The sequence below is a fragment of the Brassica napus genome, chromosome A1 (assembly GCF_020379485.1).
Source record: "Brassica napus cultivar Da-Ae chromosome A1, Da-Ae, whole genome shotgun sequence".
In the NCBI taxonomy this organism is placed as follows: Eukaryota; Viridiplantae; Streptophyta; class Magnoliopsida; order Brassicales; family Brassicaceae; genus Brassica; species Brassica napus.
Genome location: NC_063434.1, coordinates 9,544,588 through 9,558,389, shown reverse-complemented (window position 1 = coordinate 9,558,389; position 13,802 = coordinate 9,544,588). Strand labels below are relative to the sequence as shown.

Genomic DNA, 13,802 nt, shown 5'->3' with positions numbered 1-13,802 from the left:
GGGCATTATCGGCAATTTAGAAGACACGGACCTGACCTTCCTTAACACCAGTATCTTAGTTGGCTTCCATAAAGATATGTGGTCCTTCCCGGAAATCACAAAATCTCTTCCTTTATATACTCTCTTCCCACATTATGTTCAAATCTCGAAGCAAACACCACAAAGAAATAAACTTTTAATAACTAATCCTCTCAGACAACAATCTTCAGAGTTTCATCTGTAAAATGGCATCACCAAAGTCACCAACCAGACCGACCCAACAAAACCCAGAACCCAGTTTCCACGATTTCCTCCCTGCCATGGCCGGGAAGCTAGGAGGCGAGGGTCTGATCGGAGAGCTCTGCAACGGATTCGAGCTGTTGATGGACCGAGAGAAAGGTGTCATCACGTTCGAGAGCCTCCGGCGTAACGCGGCGGCGGTGCTGGGTCTCGGAGATCTGACGGACGAAGACGTAAGGTCTATGATCAAGGAAGGGGATTTCGACTGCGACGGGGCGTTGAACCAGATGGAGTTCTGCGTGTTGATGTTCAGGCTTAGTCCCGACTTGATGGATGCGTCGAGGTGTCTGGTTACGGAAGCCATCGAGGAGGAATACGGCCGGTATTGACACCGGAGAGAAAGGAAACACTTCCTTTGATTTTAACTGATTCATTTTTTACTTTTTCACATTTATTTGTATTCATTTCGTAGAATTATACGTATAAATTGGATTATAAAACTCGGAAGTTACAGTTTATTTTTCTCGTATATTCACAGCTCAATAATTGATGCTTTGATAGATTAATCCAACCTATAAATTACAATGAAAGGGTTTCTTAGCACTAAAACAAAATAAAGGGGGTGAAATATAAATAGTTTAAATTACGAGGGATTGACCTGGAAATTCTCCAAAGAGAAATACGACTTGGACTTTTGTTTGAGCTCGATTTTTTCGGAATTAAGAATAATCAGAAGAAAAATATCGTGTATGTAGAGCAAATCATTTTCTCCTTACGAAATGCTCAACAAATGTTGGATCATCAAGTAATCGATCGGTCAAGTTTGATTGATCCGTGATCTGGACGTGTAGTGTCTCATCGTATAGTATGATTTTTATATTGCGAATCGAAGATTTTAGCTATGGTTTAATGGCTGATCTTTGCAATTCGCGACAGTAATTGAATAGTTTTCGTTGTTTGGTGATTTTAAATTGTAATCCCTGTGTATGTGTAGAACATCGATGATGATACTCTTGTGATGAGTTTGAATTTGAAATAATGCTATTTAGGATGAGTGAGCCTCCCTTGTTCTCTTTAGTGGTTTTTATTAAAATCATAATTCTAGGCTACAATGAGAGACAGGGTTTAGAACTGATTATCAAAATCTTTGAAACAGACTTGGGGTTGAAGTTAGAAACTATAGTTCTTATATGTCTGAAAGAATGGGGGATACATATTTCTAGATTTTAACAATGTTTATTTCACTGATGCGTGTTTTCTGCAGCTACGTACATTAATTTTAACCTGCATTATTACTTTGGCATATTCTCATCTCTTTGTGTGTGTTAATTAAAGACAATGTGTGCTTCTTTGAGTTCATATCATTAAACCTAAAGTTTGCTTGACTCTCTATCCTCTCAAAGAAAGAAGAAGACATTAATACTGAAAGCATCGAGCTAAGTGTTTGTTCTTGACAGACGCTCCCAGAAGATGTGCTCTCTAAGATGAGTGCACCGCCAAAGAGTGATGCTCCTCTTATCACCCCCAACGATCTTGCCGAGGCTGATGGCTTTGTCTTTGCCTTCCCAACAAGGTTTGGTATGATGGCTGCTCAGTTCAAGGCCTTCTTAGATTCAACTGGTGGCCTCTGGAGGACTCAGCAACTCGCCGGTAAGCCAGCTGCCGGAATCTTCTACAGCACCGGGTCTCAAGGTGGCGGTCAAGAAACCACCGCGTAAGTTTCTTTTCTCAATCCAAAACAACACCTCATCAAAGAGACAAACTTGTTGTGTTGAGACTCTGAAAGACGTGTCTACTGTGTAGATTAACTGCCATTACTCAGCTGGTTCATCACGGTATGATATTTGTCCCGATGGGATACACGTTTGGTGCTGGTATGTTTGAGATGGAGAAGGTGAAAGGTGGAATCCCGTACGGTGCAGGAACATTCGCAGGAGACGGGTCGAGACAGCCAACGGAAGTCGGAATTGGAGTTGGAGCAAGCATTCCACCAGGGGAAGTACATTGCCGCCATTAGTAAGAAGCTCAAGGGACCTGCTGCTGCTTAGATTCTCTCTGAAAAGATGAATTCTATTATATTCTTGATTCTTTGATTCTACAATTTGGTATTTTGTGATTTTCTCGTTTTGGAATGATCTAACATCGAAATGAGTTACTTCAGCTCACAGCAATAAAAAACTATTGCTTTGACTTGTGTGTGTGTGTGTGTGTGTGTGTGTGTGTGTGTGCCTACTCTCTCTATGTATGATCAATGGATCTTCTATTTTCAGTTTTCACAGAGTATACACATGTAATGTTTCAAATTTTATCAAATTATATGATAGAAGCCAATTGTGAAAGATGATTGATTTTGTCTTCTACGTATTAAACGACAAATCAGAAGGTTAATATTGGAGTTTCAATCCAAAACTGCTTTAACCTATCAGTTTCAAAAATTAATATAAAGCTGCATAAGAAAAAAAACTATAAAAATCCGAGTGACTTCATTAAATATATCTTTTTTTAACACAAATACTTTCCTTAATTATGAAAAAGAAGTTCTGGCCCAGAGATTAGTTTATGGGTCTTAATACAGTACGATAGTTTCTGAGAGAGCCATTGGCCAACCCATCATCTTTCTCGTTTTGTGGTTGAAGGATGAAGATGAAACTTGTTGAAACAAAGAAGAGAGACATTCGATATCTGCAATATCATTTGACTGTCGGAGACTCGGAGCTGCACTTTGTTTGGTGATAAATATTTATTTTACTAGATGATGGTCCGCACACTTGTGCGCTATATCTAACTAATTCAAATTTTAACATAATTTTTAATTTTATCTAAATTATTTAATTAGTTTCAAATATTAAATTAATCAGAAAATATAATTTAATTTTTTATTACAACGCAATATTGATAATGGTTTGATATTTACAAAATCTTTTATATATTCTATCACCAAGCCATGTAAAAATTAACAACATCATAATAATCTAATAAAGTTTTATTAATACTTTAAAATAACATAAAAAGATAAATCTACAAAATAAACCATAATTACTAATTATCAGTGAAACCTATGATATCAAACTCCTATTCATCAAAATCTTAATTGTATTTTATATGATTTTCTTTTTTATAGGAGTTCATAGTGACACCTATTAACAAAATCTACTATAATTAAAACAGTACTTCTATTTAACTAAATTTTATAAACTAAAAGTAATAAGTTATATATATATATATATATATATATATATCTAGTAAAACTGGATTTTTTATTTTTTTAACGGTGAGAGTTTGTATTCTTTGGACTTATAATTTTGATTGATAAAATAATTCACTGACATAAAAGAAGCAAACTTCCTTTTAAAAATAATAAATAAAAACATTAAATGATTTAATATTATTAAAATAAACAAAAGATGAACAAAAATGTAAAAGTTTTGCTAAAATTTGATAATCCTCTTTAAAAATAATTATCCTTGAATATAATAAAAAATATTTATTAAACAATATCTAAAAATGTTTAAAAAATAACAATTCATAAAGTTATTTATTGAAACTAATGAGTCAACCTAAATCATGGAACATAATAAATAAGCTTCTAAAAATAATAAAACATAACAAATAAGTAAAATAACCTAAAATCATGAAAAACATGATAAGTAAGCAAACATAAAACTACCTCCTAAAATTATTTTAAAATATGATAAATAAATAAAATTACCAATTAAAATTATTAATAACATGAAAAATAAATAAATAACCTAAATTATGGAGAATATGACAAATAATTAAAACTGAAATTATTAAAAACATAACAAATGAGCAAATTACCTAAATTTATGGAAAATGTTACAAATAAGTAATAAACAATGACAAATAAGCAAAATCACCTAATACTATGGAGAAATTGACAAGTAAAAAAAATCACTTCATAAATAATAATATAAATATCATTCTATAAGAACATGAGAAAAATCATATGCATCCACAATCATGTTACTTTGGTTTTCTTTCATAAATTATCAAACAAATGAATTGATTAGTATTTCCAAAGGCCCATTAATTAAAAATATCAGCCCAAGAAATCTTTAGTACACTTACTGGATTGTTGACTGTGGAAGATTATCTCATATGCCGGTTCTGTATATATGGGGATGCTGAATCCACAGGCTGACGACTAAGACGACGTATTGATCTTCTAATATGTTAGGGCCTTTCGGCTTTTCCATAAGATGGTCTCTTAATCGGACTTCTAAATCTATATAAAAATATCCAAGTTAAAACATCCTTGCTTAGTTGCTTATACGTGGTTGCTTCACTTGATGTTATCGTTTCGCGTACAGGCAACATAATACACACTACACAACAACATAATTAAACTGTATCAAACCTTTTTTTTTTTTGTTTAACCTGAGGTATCCTGAGCTTATGGAAGGCCTAGACTAATCTCCAAGGAGATGTGCAATTCACGGATAGACCCTCTCTCCGGATATGCAAATGAACCCTAAAACTTAGATACATATCCGTGTGGAGTGTCCAGAAACATCACAAAGTAGAACTGTATCAAACTTAATGGACAGAAGAAGTTCAAGTATTCATTTTTAATATGTTCCAATTAGATTCACGACCTTTTTTCTTCGCATGTATTATAAATGGCGATTACAAACATCATGGTACGTTAACAAAGCGTAAATGTTGCATAAAATCACACTATGTATGCCTTACTCTAGTCTCTACACACAGGATTTTTCTTTTTGACATCACTCTACACGGGATTAGGTTAAAGGCATTTATAGTCAAAACGAGTCTTATAACTTAAAAATAGTCGAAAATGGGGGGAGGGGATCAATTTGGTTTATTCGATTTGAAGTACGACTTAGATGGTATGATTTGGTCTAAATCATGACATATAAAACAAAATAATTGAAACTTAAAGAGGGCTTAATTACTTAATTTGGATAACTAATATAACATATCAAAATAATCCAAGAAATTAATGCAGAAATGAATAATAAATACAAAATAAACAAAAGTTAACCCTTATATAATAATATTAAATATCACATAATTATTCCATTGTTGTATGAACGAGTGACAACAATATGTTGGGTATAAGTTGTTGCATGTGCAAGACCCGGAAATTAAGTATACTTAGTTTATTTGATGATGATTTTATATAGTTAATGTCTGGGAAAATTCCATAAAAAATACTCAAGCTAAATTTCATTAAACTGTTTAATATATAACTTTTTGTTACAAGTTTAATGCTTTAATTAATTACTTTACTCATTTTAATACATAAAAATTCAAATATTTGCCCATTTTAATATTCAAACTTTATTTATTTCAGTCAAAATTATTAATAATATTCAAATTAAATTAAAACAATCTAAAATTCACAAAAAAAATCTTTAAAAATTATAATTTTATTTTATATTTTAGAAATAAAAGTAACTACATTGTGGATATCCAAATTCTTTTATGAAAACAAAGCAGATGCTTCTTCTTTTTATCCTGGCTTCGTTTGCTCTTTAGAGTTTCTTATAATTCATATTTTTAATCAAATATGTTCTAAACTTTAAAAATATTGTCAATTAGGTTTCAACCCATAAACATAAGAATTAGAAAATAATAGTAGTTGGCAATCATAATTAATGGAACCAAACAAAAAAAAAAACTTTAGATCATAGATGAATATACAATGAGAAAGATATACATGACAAATGTGGTTTTGGACTTGGACTTAGCAAGATAAATGTACTGATATAAATCATGTGATTCATAAATTGACATAACAATTGTTAGGACCAAACGAAAGTCGAAATGATGGTATCCTAAAGCAATCGAACTCATTGATTCAAGAAAATTCAGGTGGGTCATTATATTATAAAGAATTGATTTCATAACTAAATATTATCAGAAAAGCATAGTATCTGGTAATTGCAACCATTCCACTGGTTAATGTGCCTTCTTTTTTTTTTATCATCATAGTTCATGTAAGTTGGCATATTTAAATATGTAACAAATTTCATGTTATTGGTCGTGCACTAACTAATTGGTTCGACAAAATTAGGACAAGAAAAGAAGATGTATATGATTGTTTCTCAAAAAAACAATGGGCTTGATTGAGACAAAAAAACATTGCATAACGCGTTTTGCATGTATACTATATTGTCCCAGTTTCAAACAACCCATGATGAACTTGTTTAATTATAGTTTTACATCTAATACACAATATTATAATGTTCATGTCACCGTCCCAATGTAGCAACAATAATCATTAACATGGGCATGTTTACTGTTTAATTATTAATCTTATAAACATATATACTATCACTGGTGTCGTCTCAAAGAGGTACAAAAACGGCATATTCTAGTTTTATATTTTGTTGTGGTCCAACAAATGAAAGTTTGTGGTTAACCGGTCACTGCGGAGTATGTTAATGACCTACTGTATATCCATAATAATTTCAATAAGAGGGAAATAAATCAAAAGGTCTATACTCTATATCCTTGTTTGTCTTCTTAAAAATGATTCAACGTTGGAGATAAAAGGAGACTGGAACTGAAGAGCTCGTCGATTTACTTTACAGTAAAAATGGGCCAAGAAGACCAGAGCAGTGTCTACCACGCGTGCGGATGTGTTTTAAGGGACCCGGTTAAAGTCAATGGGCTCTTCGTCGCACGTGTCCGTGTCTCTGAGCAAATAAGTCCAACAGTGACCTCCCAAATCCTACACGGACTTCTTGTCTGCGCCATCTCCAACTCTCTCTAGTATCCCAAAGTGTATTATTCTTTAATTCGATAATAAATTATTACTATCTATCTTATTAAAACTCAAGTACAAAATTGGAGTGTTTGAAGACATGAATAGGACTTTTAAAAATTTGGAGTGTTTGGAAACATGGATTGCAGTCTTTTAAAAAAAAATATTTTTGTTTGAAAACAAAGATAGTAGTATTAAAAAAAAAAGTAATGGGTTATGTTTTTTTTAAAAATTGAAAGTTATCTAGGCCACTTTTAAAATATACCAAAATGGGTCAATCTAATTCCCTAAAAAAAATTTTTCTAAACTAACCATAAAATAAAATTTAAACTTTATATACATATTTCAAATCAAAATAATAATTCAAATTTGATTTATATCAAAAATTGATTCAAAAATATACATATATTCAAAAATGGATTTTTACTAAACTATTTTTCAATAACCATTATAAAAAAATATTGTCAATATATATAAGAAAAATATAATACAAAGCCCAATTTGAAATACCAACTCAAATTATGGTTTTCATATTTCATATTAAGTTTTAAAAATATAATATATGTAATTATTTATATGATGGTATGTATAAAATACTATTAATTATATGATTACTTATATGATGGTACATATAAAATACGATTAATTATATGATGATAAAATACGATATATAATAATGACTAGGGATGGGCTTTTGGATACCCATACGGGTTTAGTTCTGATCGGTTTGTATTTTGGGTTTTCGGGGTCAAAGATTTCAGCCTTATTAGAATGTTTCTAAATTTTGGTTTGAGTTCGATTTGGATCTTTGCGGGTTTGGTTTGGGTTTGGATAACTAATTTAAATTATTTTTAAAGTCTTAAATCATTATATATTTTAAATTTCTCAAAATGTATAAATAAAATAATATATTACGTATAAATTTGAATAACATATGTCATAATACTTAAACTTAACATATCAATTGGCTTGATTTAAAATTTTGGATACGAAATCAATAATTATTTTAAGTATTTTTGGTGATTTGAGTATACTTTAACTATTTCAGATATTTACTTTTGACTATCTATATATATTTTCAAGTATTTAAATCAATTTAAAAGTATCATTTTTGATGTTTTATATACGTTAAATCTAAAAATAATTAATACATATAAGTATATAAATCTATTTTTAGATAAATTCGGATACCTAAATACTTCGGTTCGGATCAGATTCGGTTCTCTAAATAACAAAATTTTGAATAATTAGAATATTTAATCAATTTATGTTTGGGTTTGGTACTATATCTTTGGATCGGTATCGGTTATGTTCTTCGGATTCATTTTTCCAAATCCTAATAATTACATGAAAAAAAAATATCAACATATTTTTCAAAATATACACCCGCGCGCCTGCGCGGGTCAAAATCTAGTTAGCATTACTAGTTATGTTTGTTAATTAGTTGTAAATATAAGAATTCGATTATTATAATTACGGAAGTGTGTTTCTTGGGTTCATTGTCTCCAATCCACCTCACAGGGTATGGACATGCTACATACAAATGGAACATCATACATGCACAACTATAGGATAAGTTTTGCTTTATAAAATAAAATGTGTATGTTATATATATCCCCCCAGTAACTAATCGACGTCCTTAATATCCAATACTCTTGAAAATTTAAGACGATAAGAACAAAAAAGACAGTATCACGTGAATAGCCGTGTGTTCAACTGTTTATCGGCTCCTGTCGGTGGGTTCTAGTCAACGTAAGCTTGTGGAGAAAACGGTACACCTGATGATTCTGTATTTGAGTCCCCACAGACAGTAGCAGTGAACTGGTCGGTTCTGCGCGGGTTTGTTGGGTTTAGGCTCCCGCCCCTAAACTTATCTACAGTCTTGTTATCCTCGAGTCAGCTGTTGTTTTTGCCCTGTCCTCCCAAAAAAATACTATACATTTGCTTATGCAGGGAATTCAAAACGTATACAAATTCATAAGGATCAAGGGTTAACAAGTTTGGTTATTTTTTGAAACATTCACTTTTTTTTTATAGTTTGTTATATAAATCTGGATGGACTGGATCCTGATAAAAACATAATCTGATGTTATTCAAAGCTATTTAACAAATTATTAAGCTCTCATGTTTATAACTTAAAATTTTATAAGGAGCACATCCTGGAGCACATGTAAAATTCAGAATCTTTCAACCTAGTGAAACTAATTATCAATCACACTGAAGAATGGGTTGTGACATGAGACAAGACAACCTTATCTTTAAAGTCAGTGGCTAAGAAGTATTACTCAAGTACAGTTTTTTCATTATTGCAAACATTTAACGGTAAATATTGTCTATATAGATAAGTGTATCAAATATCTAGACAAGACACTGCACTTGTAGTAGAAGTTCAATAATTATTCGGTTTTGGAGGTCTCCATCAATAAAAAGTCAGACGTTTTACTTTCTTTTTCTTTTCTTGTAAAGGTTTTAAATGTTAGAACAGTCACACTATCTCAGAACATATCGTCTTATCTTCTTCACTAGTATGGCATAAATGTTTGATAATATGTGTACGTCCCCACTACTAATAAGTTTTGTTCTCCCCATACAAGATCTTTTACAAAAAAAAAAAACTAGATGGTTGAGTTAAAAACGAATTCCCCCACACTATCAGTTGTGACATATTTTATTATTTTAAGTAGCATCATTAAGTGTCACAAAAAAGTGACAGAGAAAGAAAAAAAGGGTAGTATCATTAGGTTAGTGACAACAAAATGTTAAACTACCATCTGATAAACAACAGCAATCAGTTAATTTCCAGTTAAGTTTGAAGACTTCATTTGTCCACTATCTTTATTTTATTTCTACTCATCCATGATTTTGCTTTCACTTTGTTCAGCAAACTCAACACAAGTAGTGACCACGATGTTGTTTTTAAGAAATTGGTTTTCTCCTTTTAACAAAATCAGCTTAGGAAATTGCTATCTAACGTTGCTTAGTACTCAAGGATAAAGTTCCAAATCTATGTTGCATGGAAACTCGGTTGAAGGTACGTTTCATGTTTCGGAAACGTTTCGGAATCGGAATCTTTCGGAAACTCACGGAAACGCATTGGAAACTCGTTTCTTAAAAATCTCAGTTTGGAAACTTAGTGGAAACTTGCATTTCTATTTTGGAAACTCGCGTTTCTGTTCTGCAAACGCTAAAACTTTCCAATTAGTTATGATTTGTTGTTATGATTTTTATTTTAATTAAACTATTTAATATTTAAGTGCTGAGATTTTATTATTTTGAATTTTTTATATGATTTTGATGTTTAATAATGACTTATGTTTTCGTATGATTAAATAGAATACATATTTGTTTATTTATATTCTAAGATATAGTAAACATAATAAAAATGATTGTAAATATTAATCAGTTATATATACGTATATATATTTATAGACGTTTCTAAAACGTTTCCAAAAGCATAAAAAATCAAAAATCACGTTTTCACGTTTCGAAACGTTTCGTTTCAACGTATACGTTTCCGTTTCCATGCAACCTAGGTCCAAACAATTAGGCATTAATAATAGAAAGTTTAGAGGCTCGAGAAAGTGAAACAGAGAGTTGCTTGGAGAACACATGATTTGCCTTTGTACAACTGGTTTTCAAATCCAGAGGGACTATGCATAATTGCATATTAATTAGAAGGATACAAAACAAAACGAACTAAAAATTAGAGACAGAAGCTATCAGTTGCACGTCCCAAACTTCTACTTCGAAAGAGTCTTCACAGTTTATGGTTCCATCCTAGTTACTTCCCCACTGCTTGTGACCAGGTACCCATTTAGGACACTTGGGGCTGAAGTAACTATCAACAACTCTTGAATTCAATAGCTCAATTATTGGAGCAAACTTCACGCATCTCGGCGTCTTATACTGATTAATCGATGCTCCCAAGCTGATCGCATAATCCATGAGCTTATCGAATGTCCCTGGCTCAACAATCTTGATCTCGAGCGGGCCTATAGACTTGTCACTAACTCTTCCTTGTCTATAAACAGTGTTGAGAGACTCTTCTAAGGCTAAGCAGCAATCTTCAAAGACTGAAGGAGGGATCGGTGTGTTTCCATCCAAACATAGCTCCCAGAAAAGGACATAATGGCCAGGGATAGAACTTGTATCCGCATAGCTTGTGTACTCAGAGACAGATGCATCGAATGGGACGAGGTGTGTCACTGCGTTCTTGACTGCGTTTTGAAGCTCAACCTCGTCGGTCTTGTCGGAATCTATACTCAACACCACATTCTTGCGGCATATGAAACTGAATTGAGGTGCCTTGTTCTTGAAGCCAGTCACTTTCAACAAATCACCAACTCTGTATCTACAAAGTCCTGCAACAACAAAAAAAACAAAGCAGACAAGCATTAGACTTAATTAAACCTTTAATTTTTTTTTCTCTATAAATTAAGGGTAGATTTCATAAATATCTCTTTTTAATTTTTATCCAAAAAAAAAATAAAAAAAATATCACTTTATTATTCTATACTCTAAACTTTAAACCCAATCTTACCACATAAATATTAAACCCTAAACTATAGTCACTAAAATCGAACTAACATGTTTTTTTAAGTTTTAAGTAATACTATTTTAGTGACTTTTCCCTTTGTGTGTTAATTTTTATACAAAAACTAAATTTAATGCTATTTAAAGAATTGTTTTTGTAAATTAATGGAAGATTTTCTTACCGGCATAAGTTGTGACAACAAGCTCGTACTCCTGGCCAAGCTTAACATCAACTAGATCAACAAGCTCCTGTTGCTCCTTCTCAGTGAGTGCTTTAGGTAGATTGATGGAGTTAGTAACACCTGTGTTTCTATGAACAGGCAGAAACTCGAAATAAGCCATGGTTGGTATGAGCGTGTAAGAGACCTCGCTAGGTTTGCAGAGTGGCCTCAAGTTCACACCAAAGTAACACTCAGAAGAAGCGTACATTGTGCAGACAAGAGGCAAGCCATTGCTGTAGTAATCCAAAGTTGGAATGTACTGAGACATTGTCCCGGTTACAATCACATCCACATACTTTGTGTTAGGCCATAGCCTAGTGATGATCCCTTGCCAAGATTTCTTTTTGCACTCGGACTCCACGAACTCTGCGAGTTTGGGGCTCTGTTTAAGGATCTTGGCGACGGCTTCACGCACTGAAGGATCGGTTATGGAGGAACTTAGAGTACCGGTTCTGATGTCCCGGACCAGCTCGGTCCAACGCTTCTCAAGAAACTTGATAGCTCTGATGAATCCAGATGCGAAGACAGCGCCTACTCGGAGAACCTCATGGTGTTGGCATAAGCCACAGAGCATCTGAGAGTACATGCTCTGGTAAGAGTCAGGGCAAAGGATGGTCTCGTTGGGGCTTGTGTAGTTGGTGTAAGGGTCAAATGGTCTTTCTTTGAAATGGGAAGATTTGTAGTAACTGGTTAAGACAGGGCGAGCGGGGAGGCCTCCTGGTGTCTTGGACTCGGACTTGATGAACAAGAAATACATTCCTTTGCCTTTGTCGAGACCAGGAACAAACTGGCTCATCACGGGCATCAAGAAGCTATAGAGAAATGATCTTCTGTCTAGTTCCTCTTCGATTGTTGGCATTAGCTTCCTCTCCCCACCAGATGTCCCAGAGCTGTTAAAGAACATATAAAAAGACATGTTACGACTATTGATTGTTGAGAAAAATTCATGAAAAAGATGTTAAAGTATCGATCTTTTGCGTTTATTAAACAACCCATCACCGGAAAACAACTTATAAATATTTCAATCTTACTCAAAATAAACATGAAAAAGAGATAAAAACAGAGCATCGACCAAAAATACAAGAAAAAACAGAGCATTGACCATAAACACAAGCAAAAACAGAGCATTGACCAAAAAAATACAAGCAAAAACAGAGCAAGAAGAAGAAGAAGAGAGAATGTTAGAGACGAACCTGGTGAGGAACTCGGAGATGGGCTTTGAGGAGAGGATAGGGGATTTATCACCATTAGCGATCCTGTTGATCTCAGGCTGGATATCCTCGTACGTTATAACCGGCATCACGTTTTTGAAGGTCTCTCGGTCTGTGCGACCGTCGAGGTCATGTCGCCTGAGATACTCCACGTCAGCATTACGGGTCAAGATCTCCTCCAAGACCCGTCTCTGGACTTGGTCGGCGTTGGAGGTCAGCTCTTCGATTAACTGAAGCCTCCTCTTGTTCTTCTCGTCGAGCGTCAGGTCGAAAACCTCTAAAGATTCATTTTTCGGTGCTTCAGGCATGGTTTGGTTTCAGAGAAAAGGATTTGAGAATTGTATTGTTGTTTTTAGGAGCTTTTAGTGTGTGAGGAAGAAGGAAAGAGAAGAGTCCATATATATAGAGAGGGAATGAGAGGAAGGTGAAACCAGGCATGTACGTGGAGAAAGATGAGGGGTATAGTGGTCATTTACTAATTAGTTAATTAATCCGTGAATTAAGTGAACGCTTACTAATCTTGCTTTTAATTGCACTAATTAAATTAAATTCTTTTATGCAAACATAAAGGGGACTATGACGCTTACTCTTTTTTTTCCGTAACCCGTACTGGATGAATAAAGGACATCTATCACTATATAATTAGTACTCTCCAATTCATACTATTCTTTTTTGCAGTCCGGATATTTTGTTCTTCTTCTTCTTTTTTTTTTCATTTGTGAACAAAAAATAATATATACACGTTATTATAGAATTCCATGTGACTGTAACTAACTATTGTGGAGATTTCGACTTTGACATATAATTGAGTTGACTTGGCATATAATTGTAAGGATAACGAACCAACCACCAGTACACGTTTGC

The 13,802-nt window shown here is 33.2% G+C and overlaps 3 protein-coding genes across 3 annotated transcripts; 2 read left to right on the top strand and 1 right to left on the bottom strand.

Moving 5' to 3' along the window:
- Positions 1–75: 75 nt before the first annotated feature.
- LOC106375897 (calcium-binding protein KRP1) lies at positions 76–737 on the top strand. Its single transcript, XM_013815912.2, has one exon. It carries the CDS (start codon positions 225–227, stop codon positions 606–608), a length of 384 nt encoding a protein of 127 aa, XP_013671366.1. The 5' UTR covers positions 76–224; the 3' UTR covers positions 609–737.
- A 193-nt stretch (positions 738–930) lies between these two features.
- On the top strand, positions 931–2,409 carry LOC106375886 (probable NAD(P)H dehydrogenase (quinone) FQR1-like 1). The gene is made up of 2 exons (XM_022717589.2): positions 931–1,933; positions 2,023–2,409. The coding sequence occupies exons 1-2, from the start codon at positions 1,704–1,706 to the stop codon at positions 2,234–2,236; spliced, it is 444 nt and encodes a 147-aa protein (XP_022573310.1). The 5' UTR covers positions 931–1,703; the 3' UTR covers positions 2,237–2,409.
- An 8,142-nt stretch (positions 2,410–10,551) lies between these two features.
- Positions 10,552–13,341, bottom strand: LOC106445777 (indole-3-acetic acid-amido synthetase GH3.5). Its single transcript, XM_013887410.3, has 3 exons — positions 12,921–13,341; positions 11,689–12,617; positions 10,552–11,334 (listed from the first exon to the last, which is right to left on the bottom strand). The coding sequence occupies exons 1-3, from the start codon at positions 13,244–13,246 to the stop codon at positions 10,751–10,753; spliced, it is 1,839 nt and encodes a 612-aa protein (XP_013742864.1). The 5' UTR covers positions 13,247–13,341; the 3' UTR covers positions 10,552–10,750.
- Positions 13,342–13,802: the final 461 nt, after the last annotated feature.

Excerpts from the sequence above, each read along its gene's own strand:
- LOC106375897 (XM_013815912.2), top strand. The coding sequence starts at position 225 with ATGGCATCACCAAAGTCACCAACCAGACCGACCCAACAAAACCCAGAA.
- LOC106375886 (XM_022717589.2), top strand. The coding sequence starts at position 1,704 with ATGAGTGCACCGCCAAAGAGTGATGCTCCTCTTATCACCCCCAACGAT. Across the intron at positions 1,934-2,022 it reads GGCGGTCAAGAAACCACCGC|ATTAACTGCCATTACTCAGC; the intron begins GTAAGTTTCTTT and ends TCTACTGTGTAG.
- LOC106445777 (XM_013887410.3), bottom strand. The coding sequence starts at position 13,246 with ATGCCTGAAGCACCGAAAAATGAATCTTTAGAGGTTTTCGACCTGACG. Across the intron at positions 12,618-12,920 it reads ATCTCCGAGTTCCTCACCAG|CTCTGGGACATCTGGTGGGG; the intron begins GTTCGTCTCTAA and ends GTTCTTTAACAG. Across the intron at positions 11,335-11,688 it reads TGTTGTCACAACTTATGCCG|GACTTTGTAGATACAGAGTT; the intron begins GTAAGAAAATCT and ends TTGTTGTTGCAG.